Source organism: Equus przewalskii, chromosome 1 (assembly GCF_037783145.1).
Source record: "Equus przewalskii isolate Varuska chromosome 1, EquPr2, whole genome shotgun sequence".
In the NCBI taxonomy this organism is placed as follows: Eukaryota; Metazoa; Chordata; class Mammalia; order Perissodactyla; family Equidae; genus Equus; species Equus przewalskii.
Genome location: NC_091831.1, coordinates 2,601,612 through 2,627,236, shown reverse-complemented (window position 1 = coordinate 2,627,236; position 25,625 = coordinate 2,601,612). Strand labels below are relative to the sequence as shown.

The 25,625-nt window shown below is 49.7% G+C and overlaps 1 protein-coding gene across 1 annotated transcript in view; it reads right to left on the bottom strand.

Annotated features, from left to right (window-relative positions):
- The window catches only part of TCERG1L (transcription elongation regulator 1 like), a 223,690-nt gene that overhangs the window by 28,288 nt on the left and 169,777 nt on the right, over positions 1-25,625 (bottom strand). The window contains exon 8 of the mRNA XM_070560987.1: positions 14,869-14,938. Within this exon, the coding sequence (XP_070417088.1) occupies positions 14,869-14,938 (70 nt within the window). The remainder of the gene's footprint in view (positions 1-14,868; positions 14,939-25,625) is intronic.

The window sequence follows — 25,625 nt, the reverse complement described above, 5'->3', positions numbered from 1 at the left end:
TTCCCTGCCATGCGCTACATCTGGGGCACATGGTTATGTATCTTCAAGTCCTCACAGAGCTGAGGCCCGCCGGCCTGCATCTTCCCAACATGCTTCAGAAACGTCTTCCTGGACATGAAATGATTCCTGAATGCCTATTTCCTTGATGTGCTTTTCAAAATTATTCATTATCCCAGGTGGGGCATGCGATGACGGATGCCGCCTGAAGGGAAGGATGGCATTAATGTGGAAAGCAAATGCGACAAGATCCTGCATCCTTCACGGAAGCTCTCAGGAGAGCATTAGTGACATGAGTATCTCTCATTGCCTTACAGACAGAGCCCCTTCTTTTCCCTGGCCTGCTGACATTGCAAGGTCAATGCAGGTTTACGTGTGATGCTGTGACCCTAGTTCCTGTCTGGCCATCCCGTCTGTGCATCTGGGCCCTGACGCATCTCCAAGCCTGTGTGGTAGGGGCTCCATGACCAGGCTCCACGCTGTGGATGCCTGTCTAAGCAGCACTGGCGTTCTATTCCCTCCCGTCTTCCCTCCCAAATGCAGCTCAGTTCGCCGCCCCCTGAGCGCCATCACAGCACCGGGAGCAGCCCTCGCTCCACGTCAGTGTCCACTCCAGGCCAGATGCTCTGCTGGCCCTTGCGGCCGTTCCTCGTGGGCTGCACAGCACAGCCAGCAAGGCAGCGCTGGAGGCAATTATTAATAACAGCACGTTTTCTCATCCCACGCGTACCAATCTCTCTGCGGGACGTGCTTGCGTTACTCCCACTTCACAGATGGAGAACTGAGGTTGAGAGGGCAGGCCCCTTGCCCGAGATCACGCAGACTGTGACATCTGTAGGTTCCAGCCATACTTCCCCTCCGTCACAAGTCTTCCACGTTCCAGACATGGAGCTGCGTCCTCAGACTCTACAAGGCGGGCCTGGCGGCAGAACCTGCACTCCAGGGCGCCTGCGTCAGCCTCCGAGGGCTGCTGTGACAAATGCCTCCGAGCGCCAAGCCTGAACAGCAGAAATGTGCTGTCTCAGTCTGGAGACAGAAGTCCAAGACCAGGAGTCGGCAGGGCTGGTTCCTTCGGAAGCTGGAAGCTGTGAGGGAGAATCTGGTCCCGGCCTCTCCCCCAGGTGCTGGGGGTTTGCTGGCAATCCGTGGGGTTCCTTGGCTTGTAGACGCATCCCCCTGATCTCTGCCTTCATCTTCCACAGGGTTCTCTCCCTGTGCGTGTGTCTGGGTGCAGAGTTCCTCTTTTATAAGGACACCAGTCATAGTGGATTAGCACCCACCCTCATGAACTCATCTTAACTAATTACAGCTGCGAGGACCCTATTTTCAAATAAGGTGCATTCTGAGGTTCCGGGGAGTATGACCCCACCTTATCAATTTTGAGGGGATACAATTAAGCCCACAACAAGGTCTATCCTCATTGGAAAAGCAAGTGCCATGTCCCCAAGGAGGAGTGTCCCCAAGTTTTGTCATCATGAGTGGCAATGACAGCAGGCAGGGAGGAAATCAGGCACTGGGTTTCCCTGGGTGTGAAGCAGAGGACTGACATTTCCAGCCCAGTCCAGGGAGCCTGCCACCAACCTCACACTCCTCGGAGTGACCACCCAGACTCATGGGGTTTTTTCTGGAACATTCACATTGGGCTTGTGCAGAGAAGTCTCAACTCCCCAGGACCGACCTCTGTCTGCCCACAGCCCACCTGGGGTGTTTCCTGAGTCCCTCTGTGGTGGCATCATCCCAGGGTCAGTGAGCAGCTGCACCCTCTCCCCATGTCCTCAGGACGCAACATCAACCAGCCTGGCGGAAGGACCACGTGTGTCCTAGATCCTTGTCTTCCACCAACCGGGTCTGCACACCTCATGCCCTCATCTCAGTGCTGTTCTCACAACGCTTCTTCCCCTGGCACTCTGCCTGCCCCTGTCCACTCCTGCATTTGGTCACCTGGGTACCTGGCCATCCCCCTGGGAGGTGGTGCCCCACCCCGAGGGACTGAGTTGTTTTCTCCCATGAGCTCCTAGAGCGTGGTGTTCCTGCCTTGGCGGGCGAGACACAGGATGCTTTGTTAGAGCCGCTCTTGATCTGTGCCTGTAACCCAGGGCAAGGCCCCGCAGGCAGCATCAGGGCTGGCTCACCCACTGTCTCCAGCACTGGCACTGTGCCTGGTGCACAGAAAGCAGTGGATGGAGAAACGTTTATGGAATTAGACTGTATGGTTGAGTTTGTTCCTGGTGATTTCCTTGGAGACACATTAAAAGCAATGAGGCTCCAGGTCCCACTTTATGAAGAGAAGAGCTTGCCACAGTCTTCCACCTCCTTGCAATGTCCCCATCCCAGCTTTGTCTTGGTGCTGCAGAATGGTGCCCTTCTGAGCAGGTCTCCCAGAACTTGTCTAGGATGTAATCAACACTGGTTTTTTTTTGTTTTTTGGGGGGTTTTTCTGGTGAGGAAGACTGGCCCTGAGCTAACATCCATTGCCAATCCTCCTCTTTTTTCGCTTGAGGAAGAGTAGACCTGAGCTAACATCTGTTCCAGTCTTCCTCTATTTTGTATGTGGGATGCCTGCACAGCATGGCTGATGAGTGGAGTAGGTCCGCACCAGAAACCCACAAACCAGGGCTGCTGAAGTGGAATGCACGGAACTTTAACCACTCTGCCACGCGGCCGGCCCCTGTAATTAACACATTTTTGTAAGTGTTCTCAATGTGTGGCTGTCCTCACTGAACAGAGTTGTCAAATGAATCTACAAAGCAAGGTTATTTTTGTAAATGCTCTCTGGTTTGGTGTTTGCTGCTCCATGCAGCGCAGAGGAGCTGAGAGCACGACTCTAGGACTTGAGCAAGATTGGAACCCCTCACATGTCTCGCGCTTACTGTCTGTCTGGATTTTCATTAATCTCTTCAAGTCCCAGCTTCTTTATCCTCAAAAGGAGAAGAAAGAAGGAGAAGGAGAAGATCATCTAACCGTAGGGTGACGTAAGGCGGTAGAGTGTCGGGCATTAATTAGAAGTTTGGTCTTGACAGACCTGCTGTTGAACGTGGACTCTCACATGGCCATGCCCCCTGTTCAGCCTGGTGACGTCTCATCTTTTATTTGATTTAATGGATGGGGAGAACATTTTCTTTCTTTCAGCAAAGAGGGCTGGGAATTTATCATCCAAATACTGCCAGCCTGTAACTCCGGTGTTAGACACAACATTAAATTCTGCAGGAATCAAAGTTTCTGTGAATCTCTTTGCCTTGTGGGGCCTCAGACATTCTATCATATGGTTGGAACAAATGGTCCTTGTGTGAGGCAGACTTTGAAAGCCCTGTGTTCTCGAGTTTCTAGCCTCAATGCTGCAGTGTGGAAGTGTGCCTCTGGCTGCTGTCAGAAGACTGGCACATCATTCACAGTTGGCTCCGGGTCTGTCGGTGGGGCTGGGGTGCGGTGACACCAGCTCTGCCCGCACTGCCCTTCTCATGTGGATGGCTGGGATCTCAAGCCAATGGAGGCCTCGAGGAGGGTGCCTCCCCAGGATGGAGTCACAGCCACAGGAAAGATCCTGGGTGTCAGGCCTTGGCCCCGAGAAGATGGGGCAAGGAGCTGCGGGGGCTTAGCAGGAACAGCCGCTCCCTGCCCAGCATGCAGAGACAAGGCCTCTAGGATGGGCAGGGATAGGACATCTGCCTGGAGGGGCAGGACTTGGACTCCAGGTTGGAGCTTGGGCTGCTCCGGGATCTTGGGTACCTGTCCCCTAGCCATGGCCTCACTGATCCCCTGCTCTGCCTGACTGGCCGCTGACCACCTGGAAAACCTCCTCGTGCCCACTCCTGCCCTGCTTTCCTCACCCCTGCAGGTTTAGCTCTTATCCTGCCCTCTGACCTCAATGTGGGCAATACTTCTGGCCTGATGACACCTGACAAAGAAAGGCCTTGGGGACCGCCAAGGCCATTGCCAGCTCTGCCGAGGCCAGGCAGACCCCCTCCCAGGCTGCATGACCACATTCATCCACGCCTTTCTGTCCACAAGGTTTGGCATGCCAATTATGAGCCAGGAACCATGCTGGATGGAGGGGATGGAATGAGACCACAGGATCAGGAGCTACAGCCATCCTGGACTTCCCATTGAGCTGATGGCCCAGCTGGCGAGGGCCTTTGGAAGGACTGAAGGGTCAGCCAGCTTCATGCTTATTTGTCGGCTCAGAGGCCACCCCTGCGTCTCAGAGGCCATGGTTCCCTCACTGGTGGAGCAACTGTCGACAGGTGTTCTGCTGCTCATGGCAGATGGCCTCCTTCTGGGTGGGAGTGGAACCCCAGGGAGCATCTCAGACTCTCTGAGTCTCCAGAAACAGGTCAGTTTTGTTGTTGAAAGGGCAGGTCCTGACCAGAGTGCCTGCTTTAAGACATGGTGCTGTGAGGTGCCACGTCGGTCCTGTCTTCCATGCCAGTCTCAGCTAAATCTGAAAGAACGCTCCAGTGACGAGGCAGCCCTCGAACACCACACCTGAATGTACCTGCACCTGTAACCGGTGCGGTGTCCTCATCTGGGAACTCACATTGTGGTCGCAGAGCGCCGGCACCTGAGATCACACAGCGGCAGCACTGGCGATGCTAAGCCAGGTCCTGCCAGCGTCGGGTTCCCACTGCTCCTTTTGCGGGAGGTTTCCTGGCTGCACCTGCGAGGTCACCACGGGCTCAGTTCTGAGCATGTGCAGCTTGAGGATCCACCTGGGGGGAGCCCTCAGGTTGCAGTATTTGGGGTGCAGCTCGCAGAGGCTGCTTCATCATTATGTCACAACAACGACAACAAAACCATCGTCTGACTTCTACTTGCTGCCTCCAGGTGTCACTTTTGGGGACATTGGAGGAAACATATCAGGCCAATCACATACAGCTTAGGATACAGGACTCTAAGACATCCTAAGATTTAATACCAAAACAAACCTCATGACCCTAAATAAAGTAAAGGCAGAGGGAAGTTTTTCAGTCTCCCCAAATCCTTATAAAAGGCAGATGGAGCTATTCGAATAACAGAACAAAAAGTCCACAGACATCTCCACAAACTAAGGGGCAAGGCATCCCCGAGAACTCATGCTGTGAGTGGGTGCACCAGACCACGGGCACCAGCAGATCCTTGGAGGATGGGTGACCGTCCGAGGAAGCAGAGAGCTGGAGGGGCACGTCCACGGCCCTTAGCCCAGTGAGCCCGTGACGGCCCCAGGTCAGGAGGCAGCCATGGGGCTCCAGCGGCTGAGGGGGCTATGGGGGGCAGCCACCAAAGATTGAGGGGCCCTCAGGGATCCAAACTGCAGAGCAGACAAGGTGGCCCAAGGAGGTTGGACAGGTGGGGCACCCGGGCCTGTGAACTGAGGGTCCCTTCCAGGATTAAACCTCGGAGAAATGCAAAGAGCAAGTGGCGTGAGCACAGTCCAAATGAGAGAGACATTGAGGAAAGAGAAGGGAAGACCCCCGTAAATGTGAGGGAGCGCCGTGGACAGGCCTCCAAACACAGGGCACATTCACACGCCACGAGAGCAGGAGAAGAGGCGTCAGAGCCGGAAAACCAGGACCACCCCTTGGCCACCCTCCCCTTATCACTGTTCAATTTAAACTCCAACTACAGACAATGGTCACAGTCCAAATGCACAGAGTCAGTAAGAGGAGAGTGAGATTAATGTCCCCACAGGCAGAAGGAAAGTGACAAGACAGCCCAAGACACTGATGAGAATATTAACCGACGATCTGAAAATGAGCTACAGTTTTCAAAGAAGATGGTAGATGCTATAAAGTAAGAGCACGTGTCAGAGGAGACAAATTCAGGGGGAAATAAAGGATACGGGACCAGAGAAAGATTTGGAAAGACATCTGAGAAATCCAGGGAATTAGAAATAAGAGAAAAAACCATTTTAGGAATGAAGAATAAACCAGAAGGTGCACGAACATGAGTAGAATAAATGCCATAGATAATGCCTTAAGGCTAATAACAGATGAGAAGGAGAGGAAAAATCGAAAACCCATGAGGAAAAATATAAAAAGGATGCTGAAGAAAGTGACACAGAAGAAAAGCAAAGATGAACCAAACAGGAGACGTGGGGTCGCCAATAAGGAAACTCAAAGCAATGGGCTAGAACAAACACCAAAAAATAATTTTAAAAAATCTCCTTATATAAAAAAGATGTTCACCTACATTCGGAAAGGGTCCACCTCATATGTGGGATAAATAACCAATTAACTAAGGATCACCAAGACAGAGACACACACTCAGCTGTCTTTTAAAGGATCAAATTTATAACTACAATGGATCGAAGCACATTAACTATGCTCAAATCCAAGAATTCATCATGAATCCATCAACCTTGGAGGATGCTAGAGAACCAACACAATATTTTGAAAATCAATATTAAAGGGAAAGGATCACACATTTACCCTGTGTTTTCTATTTGAAGGGAAACAAACAGTTTATGAGGATGTTTCTTTTTATAAGAGTAGTCAAGCTAATAAATGCAAATGAAATCTAGGGTTAAAATATTAACATTTAATGCTCCTTAAAGAAGTAGTGGATCTAAGCAAATCACTAGCTTACATCACAAAAAGACGGACGACCAGCCATGCCATGCCTCCTGATGGACAGAGCTCAGTCCTGCCACGACGTATTCTTGCCAAAACACTAGTCAAGTCTGAATCAGACACAGCCCCCTGATCTGACTACAGATTTACAGAAATTACAGGGGACAGAAGAACCCGTCAAAGCAACCCACAGGATTCAGTGACACCTAGACTAGGGGAAACTCTACAGATGAGAAGAAATTCTGATTTCTTTAAAAACAAATGGAGAAAACAATACTGGAGTGGGAGAGGAAAAGCCTACAGATTAAAACAGACTTGGGGGAGAGACCAACAGAGTGCAATATGCAAATGTAATTTGGATATTGATTTGAAAAGTAAAATCATGAGAGAAAATAAAAGAATGAAGGACATTTGAATAATGTCTGGGAGGCTATGTGATAATATTAAGGAATTATTTTTGTTTTTTTAGTGTAACCATGGCTATATTTTTTAAATCCTTATATTTTAGTCATGTGTCCTGAAGTACTCACAAATGAAACTTCTATGATATCTGGGGTTTGTTTAGAAACAATCTGAGTGAGAGAGGCATGAACTGGAGATGGACAACGTTGGCCGTGAGATAATTGCAGAAGCTGGGAAATGTGCATGTGGGGGTTAAATATTCTGTTTCACTTTTTATATTGAAATTTTCCAAATTAAAAAGTTAAAAATAGGTAAATTGACCATGCCTTCTTAACTGGGTATAGCGGGTCATTTTCATTACGTTAGGGCTTTTCCAGCACAGTGTCCGATAGCTGGATAAGCATGGGGCCACCTCAAGCTGTCTGTCTTCCCTCCCATCATATTTTCACCTCTTTGCTTTACTAGAAATCACCTCAACTGGGCCTTTTGCATTTACCTAACCTGCACTTTCCTCTCGCACAATCATTTCACGTTGGCTTCTCTCCATCCTCTAGCCAAAGCTCTGACCCTAGTCCATCCGCTGCAAGACCAAATACGCTGTTGGGGCAGCAAAGGTTGCCCTTCTGTCACTCAAACCATCTCCACCTGCCTCCATCACACTGAGCATTCCTTACCACAGAAGTAATCACCAGATACAACAGAGTCTGTCTACCACTTATTCTCAGTGTAGGGCAAGTACATTCTTTTTCATGGGAGACAAGAGGAAAAACTGCCTCAGATTGTTACACATTTATACCTCCAAAGCGTAATAAATGAGCCAAAATTCTTGACACTTGGCCTCGAGAAGAGGGTGGTGAGGTGGGTGTGAGATGTACTCTACCACTTGGCAACGTCTCTCTGTATCCCCGCAGGGACGCGCCTCAAACCTGGCAAACCACAATCACACAAGAAACGAGGATTAACGATGAAATGGGAAGACTGCTGAGGATGGGCCTGCTTTCTGGAAGGAGGCAGGTGGGGCATGCAGGCCGCACACTGTCCATCTTACCCGCCCTCAGGCACACCTGCGCAAAAAATTCCAGTGACTCAGAAAGTACATTTCCACTTCAAAAAGCTGCAGTGATTTCAGAAATCCTAACTGTAACTTGAGTCCCCAGTTCCAGGTTTCTGATGTTGAGCTGCCCATCCCCATGGGAAAGTAAGCTGCATTTGGTGAGAGGCAAGAGTGGCAACACCTCTCAAGAGGGACAGCCACCCTGAGCACATGATGGTCAGCGGGATGGAAAGAGTTCTGAGCACAGGAAATTCCTCGCATTCCATTTAAAAGAGAAAGTTCTAAAGTCAGAATTTCAAAGAAGAATTGGAGATTAAAAGTGTCTTCTCCAGTCAAAGCCCGTCTCCAGGACAGCTGGGTCTGAGCACAGGCAGGAGCCGCGCAGCCCTCAAGCAGAGAGGAGTGCACAGAAATCTCAGAGAGGATGGCTCTCCGCCCGCCTGTGGCCTGTCTTATGAGGGGTGAGAGTGGCGGAGAAAGAGAAGGAGACTATGAGACCAAGATCCTGCACGTCTCCTCCAGCTCCCTCTTTCTGGATTCCTCTTCTGCTCCCTTGAGAAGCCTGTCAAAATCCCATTTATTATTTAAGACTCAACTGACGCATCACCACCTGATGGCCTGACATTCAGGTGGCCTTGTGAAAAGTCGCCCAGCTGCTTTCTCGGGGGATGCAGCACAGATGGGGAAGCAACAGCTCTAGTTGGATGGGACTCCCTAAGACCTGACCCCTAGGTCCTCCCATATAAGGCAGAAACACATCAAACAGTAGCTGCTGCTCCTGTCATGCACCCAGAGACCCTGAGGAGAGGCCAGGCACCCAACAAGGGACCAGAATCGATCAGCATGCTGGCACCAGTGTGGGGGCAGCAGAAGGTCCCTGTGCCAAGTCAGGAGGAGGCTGCCACCCAGTCACGGTTTATCATAAGCTGGGGAGCTTTGGCAGAGTGGGAAGGCCAGATTGCAAGCTCAAGAACCAAGGGCTACAATGGGAGTAGTGACACAGTGGGAAATAGGGCGGGAGAAGGAGCTATTTCTGCTACAGCAAGCTGGCATCAGGGTGCACAAAGCCCAGGAGAGAAGACAATTCACCCAAGGGTACTGCATCTCAGAGTGCTGGGGACGAGCACATCCTACTGTGACCATCTGACATAGTGTGAGCATCCCCTTCCTTCTGGGCTAGAGCTGCCAGAGACATGAAATGACATCCAATCGGCTGGGTGTCCCCGGGGTCCCACACACAATGGGTGACAATACACAATGGGTTTGTTGAACGAGAGGGCTTGTTAGATGGATGAGGGGCAGGAACTCGTTCTAATCCGGGAATGTGGAGGTTTCTCTGTTCATCTATCTGCTTTGCCTGCCCTCCCCAGGCCATGACCTTTCGTGGAAAGGTTGAGCCTTCTTCTGCACAATCAACTCGCAGGAGATGTGGGCCTCACATTGTCCCAGATAGTTTCCATCCCACCAGACAAATGGGGGCCATGGGAAGCTCTCAGACATCTACAGCCTGGATCGCACTGGGAACCCTGCACACAATGCACTGCATACAGTAGGCGCTTTGCATTTGATGAACTAGTGGGCCAGAAGCTCAGGGTTGGAGGTGAAACAAGGTCTCTGATCTTTCTATTTGGGAGGCTTGCTGCTGCTCCACAGGCAGGGAGAGGGACGTCCCTATGGGTCGGTGCCATGTTGGACTTAGATGGTCATCCAGAGGCTGGGAAGGCCCCCAGGTGCCCCAGCAAACATTGGACACTTGGGCATGCTTTCGGCTGCATGAACGGACCCGTCATGGATGAACATTATGCAACAGGCCCCGTCTCTCAGGCAAAGGAGGACAGATCTATCCCAGACTGCCTGGTCTCATCTCAGAGTTCACGTGCCTGCTGTCAGCAAGCAGGATCCCCAGGAACACCTGGCTAGCCCTCCTTTGCACTTGCTGTGTGAAAATACGTGATGATAGCTGAATGTCAAGTGCTTACCGAACAGTGGAGTCACAGGGAGTGACAGGCAGGCTGATGGGTCTGAAAAAGAGCCAGTGACAAAAACTCTGAGGTCAAGGGCTCTAGAACCAATTCTAGATGGGCCTCCTGGTGGTCAGATTTCAGGTTTATCTCCATGTGAGTGGACAGCTTCGTGGAAACTGGAAAGGCAACTCTGCCTGTTCGACCAGACTCGAGGAAATAACACCTGCTGTGTCCACGTCTAGTATTCAAGCCTGTGATGGGATGCATGAGTCTCGTTATTAATGTTGATGTCTGGTCTCCCCTCTCAGAAAGACTTAAGTTTCATAATCCTTTCTGAAGAGAAAATAAATGCCAGAGGAGATCAATGTTTCAATCTAAGAAGATAAATTGAAACCCTCTGACAAAGCACTGCCCAGACCCTCAGTCCTCCCATAGGCAGGCATCAGGGAGGCATCCTGGGTACAGACTCAAGGCTTTCGCAGAGCCACAGGTTTCTATATGGAAGCAGCTGATCAACTAAAATCAAGAATTATGGACAAGGAGTAACTTAAAAGGTACGTGGGTGTTAACAATGTGTTTTCCATGTGTGTCAAAGACCACAAAGAGACATACGCTGTCCTAGCTTGTCCCCTGGAGAAGAAAACGAGACGCCAGTGCTGACGTTGGAATGTAGATTATTTGCTTGTTACCTAGGGACAAAGTAAAGATATAATCCCACAGCAATCTTAATTTAGAGTCTGCATATTATCTAGCGTTATCTTACAGCATTTCAAAGCAGCAATGCTCTTGCTTTCTCAATAGCTAATTTTTCCAGGATTCCAGAAGTGATGTATACAGAAGGGAGAGGGGCTCATCTCATACTTTGTGTGTGCAGACAGAGGCACGGCGTGCTGGCCCCCCTTTCTGCACACACTCACCGCCTGTTTTACGTCTTTGCAGCAGGGATCAGCAGCTTTTTGGTGTAAAAAGAGTATTTTCTTCTCCCACAGTTGACTCTATCTAGGTGTGGGCTTGACTTGAGGTCAGTCTCAGGGGTACTGGCTGTGAAATCTCCACACATTAAATTGGGCTTTTGTTGTTTTTTGGCTGGTGGTGTTCTTCTTTGGTTGTAGAAGGACGCTCACTGCCCTCAGTTGCCCCCAGGTTGGGTGCAGAAAGGCAGGTAGATAGATCATAGCCTCGCTGCTCTGTGAGGACACCTCAGGGTCCTGTACCGGCATGCAGGATGGGGCTCCCGCCTCAGGCTACCCCAGAAGTCCTTAAAGACGCAGCCCTGTCCAGAAGACATGCTTTGGCCGTGCCTTGGCCACCTTGGTTTGCCAAGAGGAGAATAGTGGAGGACATATTTGGGGAAAGCAGAAGAATGACCCCAAGGTCACTTCTTGCTGGTTCCACACTCTTTGATCTCCAGTCAAAGCTGTATATGACCCTGAGGAAGCACCCTACTTGATGTTAAGAGTTGGTGGGACAAGATCAGCTTTACCACTTAGAGTCAAAGTCATAACTGGGCATGTCCAAAGTTTACAAATGGCCACAATAAACAATATTCCATGCCACGGGATTTATTTGGTCACCCACAATACAAAAAAATCTACACCAAATGTCATGGAATGTTTCCAAGGCTGTGGGGCCAATTATAACTGACAACACAAAAAAGCCATTTCCCTCTTTCATGCTATGAAAAGCCATAAATTTAGCAGAAACCCCCCTGCCCCCCAACTGGCAAAAGCTGGCACTTCGTGAAGGGGCTACAAGCCATACAGATTGCTGGCGAGTTCTTCTCCAACGTGTTTCGTGGATAATTTCATTCTGATTTTTAAACCAAATGACACACTTCTGTTGACTCCTTAAAGTAATTCAATTCAATTATTTGAAATAAATCCTAACTTCTTAAAATAGACAGCACATTTGAACTATAAAAAGATGTACACATCAGAAACTGGCAGAAGCCCCAGGCACTGCACAAAAAGGGAAAAAGCAAACAATCAATTTTCCGGTCCCAGGGAAGATGTGTGATCGTGCATCACGAACGCATTCCATTAAATGGTAAATAACCAGCTATCTGAAACGGCACTCACCAGGTCTTTTAAAATATTTTAGTAATTTGAGAGCTTGTCATTGTGACATATTTCTCTTCCCAGGGAATTTTAGGAAAAGTATCATTTGGACCTGAATTATTTGCACGATTGATTTAATTCCATCTGCGTAAGAATGTTCAAAATGTGTGTGAATTGTGCCCGGGTACCCAAGAGATGCAAGGAGTAGAGAGCGATGTCCACAGTAATCACCACAGCTCGTTTCCTTGTTTCTCAGATGTCATTAAACGACTGCTGCTGAGTCATACATGGCAAGAGGATTTTAAGCGCTTTTTGAGGAGGAAAAATTATGTTATTTATATAAAAAGGGTAGGTCAAAATGAACTGATTTCTGCAGGTTCTCTGGAAGCCTGTTGTCTTTCTATTTATGCCAGAGTCCACTAAATAAAAATACGCAAAATAAGCAGTTAATTAGGAGCTTGAGGAATACTTGGAGTTTTTGACAATAACCTTCCCCAAATGGACAAATAATGTCAGGCCGGTGCTGGCTATCCAGCCAGCCTGGGGGATTAGCTCTGAGCAAGAGACATGCAGATTCATGCTTGGAGGGAGCTTTGAAAAAAACGCACAAAAACGTGAAGCTTCCAAGCAGAAGAGGCGCAGTTTGTGTAAAGTAGCTTGTAAACAAATGACCGGGACTCATGGAACATTCTAGATCCTAGATCTAGATCCAGTTACATAACCATTGTTGAAGCGTTTTCCTCCCAGATCAGTGGCAGAACAGAACCACCCATGACAGCAGCGCCTGAAGCGTGGAGGGGAGCCCAGGAGCCCGAGCTTTCTCCTCACACACAGAATCTGCAGGGCGGAAACGGCAGGGGAAACGCACCATCGCCAAATCCGGGGCAGCTTCACGCCCAACCTCGGTGTCTGCTCCAGAGTGAGTGTTCAGCCAGGGAGTCATTCAGTGAATGAAACCAAAGGGAACGTTTTCATGCGGACTCTTCAGAGTTTGAGGCCAGTTCCCCGGAAAAAGGGATGAAATTGGGCGATGCAGGCAGACATCCTAGCCACTCTGGGTCCGACCAAACTTTCTCTCCTACACGAGTTCAAAATTCATCCAATCGTGGCTATATTTCCATTTCTCTTGTGCCTCGGGAAGCTCATCTTGTTTTTAAAATTATATTTACATATATATCCAGAGACCGACTGAGACTGGCTTAGCTGATGCTCACAGCCTGAACACAAGCATAAAGAGGCAGCTCTGGACTCTGTCCTGGAACCCTGGGCCCATCGAAGGCACGCCGTGTCCGTCCTCTGCGGCCCACACAAGTGTCCTTTGACACCCAAAAATGACTTTCTAAGAAGATTTGAGGGAACACAAACATAGAGGCCTGTGAGATTGGGTTGGGGGTTCCCTCCCTCCAGGGCCACAGGGAGCCCCTGGCCCTGTCAAATTGCAGCCCAGGGTCTCCTTCACTCTGGAAAGGAGACCCCTGCCTGCCGCTGGGAAGGCATCTCTGTCTTGGGGAACACTGCTTACCCTTCCTTGCATTGTTTCTGGAAAGTTCTGTGTGTCTGCTTGTTACTTAAAATGATAACATGCCTGGGCCTTGGTCATCAGTTTTTAAAGGGGTACACAGTGGAAAAAGTCCCAAAGGTGTTGAAATAAAAGGACTTAATGAACAAACTCAGGTCTAATTCTATAGGTTCGTGGCTCCACGGGGGTACCTCTGAGAAGAGTCCACTCCTGACTCCCCCTGTCAGGCCCCCACCGGCCCTGCGCCTTCTCCCTCCCCTCTCTCCCTCCCTCTTTCTCTCTCACTGCCTTTCGCCTGGAAATCACAGAGTAAAGAGTGAAGAGGTGAGAATGGACACAGGTTCTGAGCCAAGATGGCATTAATTTCCCTTCATTACTGCAAACATTTGTTATTGCAAAAGTAATACTTCTTCTAAGGCACGTTGTTGCACAGAGCACACACACACAGCACTAACATTCTTGACAACTGCATTCGGATTCCTGCCGCAGGCCTGGGCTGTCCCATGAGAGGGGCTGATGAGCCGGCGCCTGTACGGGACGGAATGCCCGCTGGGCCGGGATGAGGGCCAGTCCCGACAAGAAGCCAGGCTCCATGAGAGCTCAGGAAGCGGCCTGTGACACGCCCAGAAACTACACCTTGCTTTCTGTCTCTCCCCTGCTGGGGAACTTGGACACACGGACCCCAAACTTCAGCCCTTTACATGGAATTTGGTGTGAAAGCAGCCACAGACTGGGGCCTACGGGAGGAGTTAAAGGGGTAGCAGTCATCCCCTGGCTTGCCAGGCAAGACGGGTCTCGCACCCACCACCATCAGACTCTGACGGAGAGCTTCCACTCCCCGATGCCACAGGAAGTCACCCAGCATCACTTCATTCAGGCGTCTCCTCAAGCTGCCACCAGAAGCTTCGGCAACCTCGTTTTGCAGATGAGAAACCTGAGTTCACCGTGGAACTACTTTGCAAGCAAGAGACAGAGCTGGAACCCCCAAGTCTGTCCACTCATGCTGCACATGGCACCCCCCCGGGCACCTTGACGGCTGCTCTGTCCACTCCTTCAGGGCTCCGTTTGCAAGGCCAGGGCTGAGCACATGGTCACCAGGGAGAGGAGAGACAGGGCGGGCGCTGCCCAGCGTCAGAGTTGCCCAGAGCCACTGAGACACCAACGCACCGAGACACAGGGCCCCCAGAGCAGTCCCCAGCACGCCCGTCATCTGCTCGTGGTTCAATCAGTTTTTTGCTCAGTCAATAGAGTCAAAATGATCCCTTTTCTTTCTAAACCAACTAATTATCCTCTAAGGAAAGACACAAGAGGAAAGGACATTGACACCTACCGGTTCCTCTTGGTTTTCACGTTGGGGTCTTCTCTGCTGTCTTCAGAGCTCAATCCATCGCTGGGCTCGGCTGAAAGAGAATCAAGTTAATGTGGCTGTAGTGTCAGCACCCATCACTCTGGTAAATCAGCAGGAAGTATTCACTTCCCAGCAGCCTCATCCCCAAATTAAGAAAACAGAGTTCCCTTAAAGAATGCTATCAAATCCTACTTACTGGCTTTCTCTCAGTACACTCCCTTTACACTTCAGAGAAGAGAAATCTGATGTTTTTTATGCAGGGAGGTCATCTCTAGCCACTGCCCATGGGAGGCTGCTAGACCTGCAGAGGATCTGGAGGATAGAGAACTGAAGGTGGGCACCCTCCTGCCCCCTCCACTTGTGCCTCAGGACGCAGGCCCTGGAAAAGCCCTCCTATTCCATGTCTGCCTTCACGTTCTTGCTGGCGGACAGTGAGACCCAGCTCCTCCTCTGTCCACTGCTATGAATAATCACATGTCTCCTGCGGGCACCTCACACTTCACTGCTGACTACGTGTCTACTTCAAAAAGCCAAATGGGTTTTGAAGACAGGTCCCCTATTTCCATCCTGAAGAGGTCGGTCCTGTAAATGTTTGATGAGCTTTCGAAATGAAAAAGTGAAAAGGTGCTTCGGTGTTTCATATTTGTCTCCAAAAGAGAAGGAGGAAAAATGAGCATAAAGATGGTTCTGGAGCATTATTATTTCAGTCCTGACAGGCTGAGTGATTTCTGCACGCTCCCCAGCATCACAACTGCCTCGTCGCCCTGCTTCTCATTCTGTGTCGCGTCCCCGGGAGACCGCCTTCTCACCATCACGCCCAGCGTGGGCGCAGGGGCAGGGGCCTGGGCTCAGCAGAGCGTCCTGCATCCCCACCTGCTGCCTCTGCCTCCCTCGACTGCTTTGACTCGCGTCCTTCCTGAGGAGGGCTTGTAATGAGAACGCCTTCCTAATGAATGTGAGATTATGGAAAAAGACATCAATTTCAACAACTGCCAAACCCTCCACACCTTCTGTTTTTATAAAACCTGACAGTTCTCCATCTGCAGTGTTTGGAATCCCAATAATACCTCTGCTACCAGCCCCAATTCCCACCTGCGCATAGGTTTGCTTTCAAGGTACAGGGTGGGGCTGAAAGCAGGATGAGAGGGTCAGGTTCTGGAAGCTCCCAGCTCACCTTAGCCTACCTTGAACCTTCGTTCTAGTGGCCTCCTCCCACCAACAGCCCGTCCACACCAAGTTCTGCACTCCACACCACACCATCACAGGGCCAGTGCGTGCCTCCTGAGCAAGAACTGGCTGCAGGCCAGTCGGTCCCCACACATCCCCCACCAAGATTGGCAGTCCCCACGCATCCTCCACCAAGGCCAGCAGTCCCCACACATTATCCACCAAGGCCAGCAGTCCCTACACATCCTCCACCAAGGCCAGCAGTCCCCACGCATCCTCCGCCAAGGCCAGCAGTCCCCACACATCCTCCGCCAAGGCCAGCAGTCCCCACACATCCTCCGCCAAGGCCAGCAGTCCCCACCCATCCTCCACCTAGGTGAGCAGTTCCCACCACAAGCAGGCTCTACAAGGAGGTTCAAAGAAAAAAGAGACATTATAGACATTGACACTCTTTCAAAATTGGAGATGGAGCTGGAATCGGGGTTTCCTGCAGGGCAGGGTTGGGGAGAGGAGTGAATGCAAGACATCAGCATGGAAAGCTGAGCAGCCCGAGCCCAGGTGGTCTTTTTGGGGCACTCAAGCAGAGCTCCTAAACCTTGGCACCACCCTAGGGCTGAATCACCCCTTGTTAGGGGGCCAAGGGGCTGCCCTGTGCACTGTAGGACCTTAGCAGCATCCCTGGTCTAGAGATACCAACAGCAGCATCCCCTCCCAGCTGTGACAACCACAGATGTCTCCAGAAATTGCCAAATGTCCTCTAAGGGACAGAATCTCCCCTGCCACCCCCGCATCCCAGGAATCAGAGGTCTAGAGAAAAGACCACCCTTGGGCCCACCCTCCCTGTCTCAGCCTCCATGGGAGGACCCAAGACTGTCTCTCACGATGCCCCTCCTGGTCCCACTCGCCCGGCACACTGGGTCCTCACATGGCCTCTGTGTCAGCTCCTGCAGACCATCCGCTAGTCTGCCTGTCTGTGTCTCACCGTGTCTGGAATCTCTCCCAGGATGCACCTCCTGCTGGAGTGTCCAGAGGAGGCGATGCTCTAGCCAGGTTTTGAAGGAGCGGGCTTGTGTTTGACATCTCCTTGCTTTGCGGGCAGATAAGATGGGGCGTGATGGGAAGTGACAGAGACACAACCAAGACAGAAAACAGGCCTGGAAGAGGCAGATCCTTCCTCATGCCCACACCACAACACACTCCAGGGACATCAAAGGTTAGATGCGAAAATTTTTTAAAAATTAAAAATAAATGAGGTCAGGGCCAGCCCCGGTGGCCTAGTGATTAAGTTCGGTGCACTCTGCTTCAGTGTCCCAGTTTTGGTTCCTGGGCACAGACCTACACCACTCGTCTTTTGGGAGCCATGCCATGGTGCCGGCTCTCATACAAAAAGAGGAGGACTGGCAGCAGATGTTAGCTCAAGGTGAATCTTCCTCAGCAAAAATTAAGTAAATAAATGAAGCCATACAATTATAATGATGTTGGCTAGGTTTTAGAGTTTTTGTGTTTGTTTTGAATAATCTCATCATAGGTAAATACTTCCTAATCAAGATACCAAGTCCAGAAGCCACAAAGGAAAATATTTATAAATTTGGCTGCCTTTACAAACACAAGACCAGGGGCATCATGCCAAGTGGTCAAGCAGGAGTTCTTGGGGTCTGTCCATCCTCCCAAACAGCCGGTGAGCAGGAGGGCTGAATGGAACCAGCTTTTCAGAATTCTGGAACCTAATTAGACACTTCTAGCAACTGGGAAGTGCTGGCAAAAGAGGAGGCCGCTGTCCTTAACTGACCACAGAGACCAGGGAACAGAAACTGCAGTTTTGGGTCTGAAACTGACAAGGAATATACAGCATTTTTTTACAAACAGCTTGGAAAAGGCACAAAGGACAGCTCCAGCCCTCGACAAGCAGGAATCACAGATCCCTGAGGAGGAAGAGAATCTGTTTTCCGGAGCTGCCATATTATAATACTCAGGAAATCCAGCTCTCAACAGAAAGTTCCAGAGCACGTAAAGCAATGGGAATGGAAGGCCCATTCACAGGATGAACAGAACCCGACAGCAACCGTCCCTGAGAACGCCCACGCACCAAAGTCAGCTCAAAATGCATGAAAGAGCTAAAACCACAAAACTCCTAGATGAAAATACAGGAGGAAATCTTCACAACACTGGATTTGGCAACGGTTTCTTAACTATGACACAAAAAACACAGGTAACAAAAGAGAGACGCAGATAAATTGGACTTTGTAAACACTAACTTTTGTGCATGAAAGGACACTATCAATAAGGTAAAAAGGCAACACATAGAATGGGAAAAAATATTTGCAAATTACATACCTGATAAGGGATTAGCATCCAAAATAGATATAAAACTCCTACAACTCAATGACAGCAACAACTCAAACAACCTAATTAAACAATGGGCAAACGTGGGCCAGCCCACTGGCATAGTGGCTAAGTTCACGTGCTCCACTGCGGTCGCCCAGTGTTCACAGATCCAGATCCCAGGTACAGATCTACTCACCAGTCATCAAGCACGCTGTGGTGGCATCCCACATACAAAATAGAGGAAGACTGGCACAGACATTAGCTCAGTGACAATCTTCCTCACCAAAAAAAAAAAAAAAAGGGGGGCAAAGTACTCAAACAGACATTTCTCTGAAGAAGACATACAAATGGCCAAGAAGCACATGGAGAGACTCAACACCATCAGTCATCAGGAAAATGCAAATCAAAAGTGCAGTGAGGCACCACTTCACATCCGGTATGATGCCCATAATATTAGAAACAATAGTAATAACAGTAATAATGAAAACAGAAAACAACAAGTGCCGGCAAGGATGTGGGGAAGGACACGGACCCCTTGGGCTTTGCTGGTGGGAATGTAAAGTGGTGTAGCTGCTGTGGGAAAAGGTGTGGCCATTCTGCAAAAAGTAAATACAAAATTACTACATGAGCCAAAATTCTACTCCTAGGTACATGCCCCAAAAGAACTGAAAACAGGGACTCAAATGGATATTTGTAGGCCAATGTCCATGTTAACATTAGTCACAATAGCCAAAAAATGGAAACAACCCAAGTCTCTATTAACAGAGGAATGGATAAACAAAATGTGGTATGTATATACATACAGTGGAATGTTATGCAGCTGTACACTCATACAACTGAACAAAAAAAATGAACAACCTAATTAAAAAATGGGCAGAGGCTATGAACAAACATTTTTCATGAATGAAAAGAAGACATTCAGATGGCCAATAGGCACATGAAAAGATGTTCAATATCACTAATTATTAGGAAAATGCAAATCAAAACTACAATGAGATATCACCTCACACATGTCAGAATAGCAATAATTAACAAGACAAGAAATAACAAGTGTTGGAGAGGATGTGGAGAAAACAGAACTCCCATCCACTGCTGGTGGGAGTGCAAACTGGTGCAGCCACTATGGAAAACAGAATGGAGATTCCTCAAAAAGTTAAGAATAGAACTACTATGCAATGCAGCTATTCCACTACTCCGTATTTATCCAAAGAACCTGAAAACACTAATTCTAAAAGATCTGAGCACCCCTATGTTCATCGCAGCACTATTCACAATAGCCAAGACTTGGAAGCAACCCAGTGCCCATCAACAGATGATTGGATAAAGAAGATGTGATATATATACACAATGGAATACCACTCAGCCATAAAAAATAAAGATGAAATCGTGTCATTTGTGTTAAGGTGGATGGACCTCAAGGGTATTATGCTAAGCAAAATAAGTCAGACAGAGAAGCACAAATACCATATGATTTCACTCATATGTGGAAGAGAAACAAACACACAGATACGGAGAACAGATTGGTGGTTACCAGAGGGGAAGGGAGTAGGGGGAAAGTGAGGGGGTAAAGGGGCACATGTGTACAGTGATGGATAAAAACTAGACTGACGGCGGTGAACACAATGTGGTCTATACAGAAGCTGAAATATAACGCTCTACACCTGAGCAAAAAGAGGATTGAAATTCTGACACAGGCTACCATGTGAATCAACCTTGAAGACATTCTGCTGAGTGAAATAAGCCAGTACAAATGGACAGACACTGCACGATTCCACTTACAGGAGGCACATGGAACAGGCACATCTCCAGAGAGGGACGTAGAAGAGAGGTTCCCAGGGGCTGAGGGAGGAGAGCCGTGGGCAGTTATTGATAATGGGGACAGAGATTCTGTTTTGGGTGATGAAAAGTCTTGGAAATATTGCTGATGGTTACACAACATTGTGAATGTCTTAATGCCACTGAATTGTACACTTAAAAATGGTTAAAATGGCAAACTTCATGTTGTGTATAATTTAACAAAAGAAAAAATTCAAGTTCAATTTGTTTTATGGAAAAAAAAATCAAAATACCAAGAAAAATCTTGGGATCATGCTATAACCGGAATGCAGACTTCCTTAATTTGTAAGAGTCCATATAATTCACAAAGAAAGACAGACCCTTAAGCACGTCACAAGAACACAAAACGAAACAAAGGCTCATAAACCTGTGAAAAGCTTCAATTTCACTCACGATGAAAGAAATGCCAACTGATACAAAGACTGGTTTTAAAAGCTAAATTTTGATGATCTACAGTGCTTATGAGAGTACGCAGAATCTATTAGTGGGCATGTGAGCCAGTCAATCTTTTTGGAGGAAAATTTGGCAATATCTGTCAAAATTTAAAATACATGTACCTTCTGACCTGGCAATTCCAATAATATGAATTTATACAACAGAAATACTTATAAAAATGCTCCTAAGATAAATATGTGTATACAACGTATGTGTTCTTATCAGCATTAAGTGCATTAGCATGAACGACTAAATGACCTAGACGTCCATCAACTGGAAGAATCTAATGGAGTCATGGCGTATCCAGCCAAGAGAGGAGAGACAGATAGACAGAGAAAGACGGAAAGAGAGGCAGAGAGACAGAAAGACAGAGACAGAGAGGAGAGAGAGGGGAGAGAGAGATGCTCAGAACATGCAAAGTTGGATAGATATCCAAGATGAATTTATTATAAGCAAGGTGAAGAACAGAAAGTGCATGTCAATTCCTTAGACATTTCATTAAAATATATCGACACACAAACATCTACATATTTCCAAAATTTATTGTTTTTATGCGTTTACCAGCAAGGGCATGTTATTCAAAAAAAAGGCCCTGAGTTGGGCAGTGAGGTTGGAGTAGCTAGTGAAAGACCTCCTGATTCTGTGAGCCAAATGCCTCCCTTTCTGTGGGTGGAAGCAGTTACTCCTAGTGCCTCCAGTCCCCTTGGAAAGAGAAGGCACAACCTCTGGTTAAAGCTTACTGAAGAATTGTAGGCGTTGGTTTGGTGGGGAAGCAAGTTTGCATCAGAGGAGATCCTTGGTGTGTGGTGTATACCTGAGTCCCATCCGAGGTGAATTCGACTTGGAAAGGTGGAGGGCTGTAATTACTCCAGGCACCCCGGAACAACAGCGCTCCCACCTGAGAATTGGACGGGCATCTGCGGGTCACTCCTAATGGCAGATGCTGGCCTCCAAGGAGACCGTGCTCATCACGGTCAGATCTCCCCCACTCAGCACTCAGACCCATCAGTCCCACTTTTACGTCCCTGCTCCCTGCTTTCCAGGGAGCGAGATGCCCATTAACACAGACGAGCTCTCTTGGGATGTGAGCAAACCACACGAGCTGAGATCTTATGGAAGTTCTGGGGGCATCTGCAAGCATCTTGTTGAAAAGACTGACAGCAGGTTAAATAACTTATGTACTTGATGAAATGTACAGTCACTCAGTGGAACAAGACAGCAGAGTTCCTCCCACCTGGTGACACTAGAGCTCACAACTGAGGGCTGTCCAAGAGGAGGCTTTCATGAATGCGGTGGCCCCCGCTGGTCAAAGCCCTGTCTTTTTACTTGGGTGTCTACAAACAGAGCGATTTGAGAAACTAATGGATGCAGTGATGTGGTGCTTCCACTGGGCTTCTGTGAGTCATTAATCTCTAGCATGGCGTCCGCTGAGGCAGCGGTGAGCTGAGACCGTCCTCACCTCCTGGGACTGCCACCTGGGAACCTGGCACAGAGAACTCCATGCTCTGTGCAGGTGTCTGGTGAAAAGGCCCCAGGGTCAAAGGCTGGCTGGCCCATCCGGGTCCCACCTACGGAATTGCTGCACGGGCGGACAGCCCTCAGAGGGCCCTTGGCTCCTCGTGCTCAGAGCTAAGCTTCCACAGGGCAGCCTCCCCTTCGAGCCCGCCTCTCCATGACACCCGGTGCAGACAGCTCTCTCTGCATTTTCTAGAACCCATGAGATGCAACAGAGAAGTCACTCGTTTGAAAGTTGTTTCTCCTGTTGTTCTAAGATTGGTGTTTGTGAGTGAGAAAATGGGGACAAGAAACATGAGACACCCTCAAGGACACTGAGGCTGCCTCAGGGGTGCAGAGAGTAAATGCACCCCGGGACTGTGGCCTCCCTGAGGAAAAGGAGGGGTGAGATCAGAGGGACTCCCGCTGGGCAAGAAGCGCCAAGAGCCTCTTGCAGTGGCTGGACCAGACCATGTCAACAGATGGCAGAGCTGGGGTGGCGGACCCCGTGGCACAGTCATGGGTGTCAGGACGAGATAAGTACCAAGCAGCAATGCTCCTCCATATTCTGGTGTGTCTTCCAACACCAACAACCACGTCTCCAGTTCTCTGGACACCAACTGGGTGTGCAACAACTCAATTCAATTCAGACACTACCTGGAGATAGCACCAGATTCCACAGACTTAAGGGCTTGTCCCACAAGACCCCCCCACTTCAGATGACCCGTCACAAGTCCCAGGCCACACCTACTTCTGACTGACCAGCTGCAAATCAGGATTCCCATGACCCCTCCTCAGGTTTGGTGGTTTGCTGGAGCAGCTCCCCGAGCTCAGGGAAACACTCATGTTACGGCCCAGGGCTCACTGTTGTGGGGCACCAAGAGTCACATGGCTGAGCTCCTGCCACTGACCTCCTCCCTCCTCCCTCCTCCCATGGGCCCAGGGTTGGTGGTGGTGTCAGCCAGTGTGAAGAGGGTATGAATGGGGAGGGGCGAGGCGAGGTGGGGATCAGAGGGGTCCATTCATGGAAATGCTCATGGCTCCCTCCCCACCCCCCAGCAGGTCCAAGGATGTCTCCTCTACCAAAATTGGTCTCCTCTGCATCCCTAGGTTGAAATCAACTTATGAAAGAAATGCAGAAATACAAAGTAAGGCAGAGAAAGAGCCTGAACTCAGCCAGGCAGAGTGTTGCCAGGCCCCTGATTAGGAGAGGTAGAAGTTGCCCAAATGGACCGACCGGAGTGTGTGGTTCCAGGGGTCACTTAGCAGGGAAGTTCTGTGTCTGGTCAATCATCATCATGGGGGAAGTCTCCAGGGTCCCTTGGAAATGCTGGGCTAACGGGGTGCCTACCACTGCAGGAACTCACGTTTTCCATGTCCTAATGCCCAATGAGAGCTTGCCCCTGAGCTCAGACACAGAGGACGGGTCCTCCAAGTGTACCTACCCCTCCCCATCTTCTGTCGTCCAGTGTGAGTGGCCCTGCCTCAGGAGGCCCCCTGGCTGCTGGTCTGGGGGCTCACTTTGCTCCACCCACCCCCTGCCTTCACTTCTCCCCCCACCCACATCCACCACACAACATGTCACCACCCGCCCACCTCCTGCTCACTGTTGGAGCCCGTGACAAGCCCTGGGCTTAGTCACCAGGCCCCCAGTAAATAAACGGTTGGTTTAGAATGGAGTTGACATCCTCCTCCCTCCCCCTCCCCCTCATTCATTCCTTCCTCATTCATTCCTGGGCCAGGACAGCAGTGGCAGCTTGAAGCATTAGGTTCTGGGGAAAACTGCTTTGAAAAATGCTGTTCCAGCCTCTCCTTTTAACAATCCTGGGCCCTGAAGGCACAGAGACATGACACAGTGTCTTTATCAGCACTAATTCAGGGGTGCTTCTAGAAATCCTCTGCCCTGCCCGTCCTGGCTGCCTGTGCCACGGCTGACCACAGCACACCGAAAGGTGAGCGTTACAGAGCATCATAAAGACCCCGCGCCACCCGCACACCCAGCTTGCTCCTTCCCAGCGTGGGCTGCCTGGCCAATTCTATCAGGAGTTCAAGAGGCACCCCACGCTCTGCTTCCTGGAAAAGTCGACAAGGGATTCCGGAGGGCTGACGTGTCTCCACTCACCTGCCTTATCTGGGGGTCACGTTATGGAGACGGACCAGTGTGGGCGCTTAAGTGGAGCTAACAAAGCCAGGTGCGTGGTTCGTTCATTGTGCAAAGAGGAGGCATAGGGCTACCAGGCGGTGCCAGGGTGTGGAACACGGGTCCCCTGTGAAGGTCAGGGTTCCTCCCAAAGAGTTGGGGTGGGTGAGTCCTGCAAAAGGAGGGCCTCTCCCATCAACCTGAGTCCTCTCGGATGAACAAGGACCCACAGCGTTGCCACTTTGCACAAGAACTCAGCATGTTCAGTGGTCCTGGGTCTTGCTGAGTGCTGGCTGCCACCTGTCCCACTGTGATCTGGAGATCTGTGTACACTGTCCCTGGGCAAACAATGCTTGGGAAAGCCACCCTTTCACAAGTCACAGCTGTGTTTACTCACTGGGACGGCTTTATGTCCTACTTGGTGAAATGAATGTCATTATCAATGCACATTTGTCTTGAATATAAATGACTAAAATGTTTACAGAGCAACTGAAGCCTGCTGAAGTCGCACGGTCTCTATTACAGGGTGGGCACAAAGCAGTGTTGAGTGCACGGCTGCCTGCACCCGACAGTTCCTGTGTCAGTCGTGGGGAGCAAAATGCTTTCCAAAACCTCGTTTTTATCATAAGCTCATAAGATGCCTGGTGAGGCTGTCACTCCACCCCCACCCCTCGGATCTGGAGGCAGAGCCGCCAGGGTGCAAATCCCTGTCCCCCAACTTGATAGAAGTGTGACCTTGGGCATGTTAATTAATCTCCTTTCTTTAATTCCCTCTTCTGTAAAATGGGCAAAATGATGGTGGGTTGCAGAATAATGGCCCGCAAAGATGTCCACGCCCTGATCCCTGGAACCTGTGAATATATTAAATTGCATGGCAAAGGGGGATTAAGTTTCCTAACCAGCTGACTTTGAGATGGAGCGATGGTCTTATGTTGTTCAGGTGGGCCCAGTGTAATCACAAGGACTCTGTAAAGAGAAAGAGGCAGCCAGAGAGAGATCCGGAGATGCTATGCTGCTGCTGAAGGTGGAGAAAGGGGCCTGGAGCTGAGGGAATTGGGTGGCCTCTGAGGCTGGAGGAGGCATGGAAGTAAGTCTTCCCTGGAGCCTGCTGGAAGAACACAGCTCTGCCAGCACCAGTGGGACTTGCGTTGGGCTTCTGAGCACCAGAACTCTAAGGTGCTAAGTTGGTGTTTGAGCCACTAAGTTTGTGACAATTTGTGACAGCAGCCACAGGAAGCTGATACAGAAGGCACCCATCTCCTGGGGCTGTGTGAGCTCTAAACAACCCAGTCGGGGGAGCTACCTTCTCCCCATTTCCCTCCAGGGCTCCCTCCATCCTCCC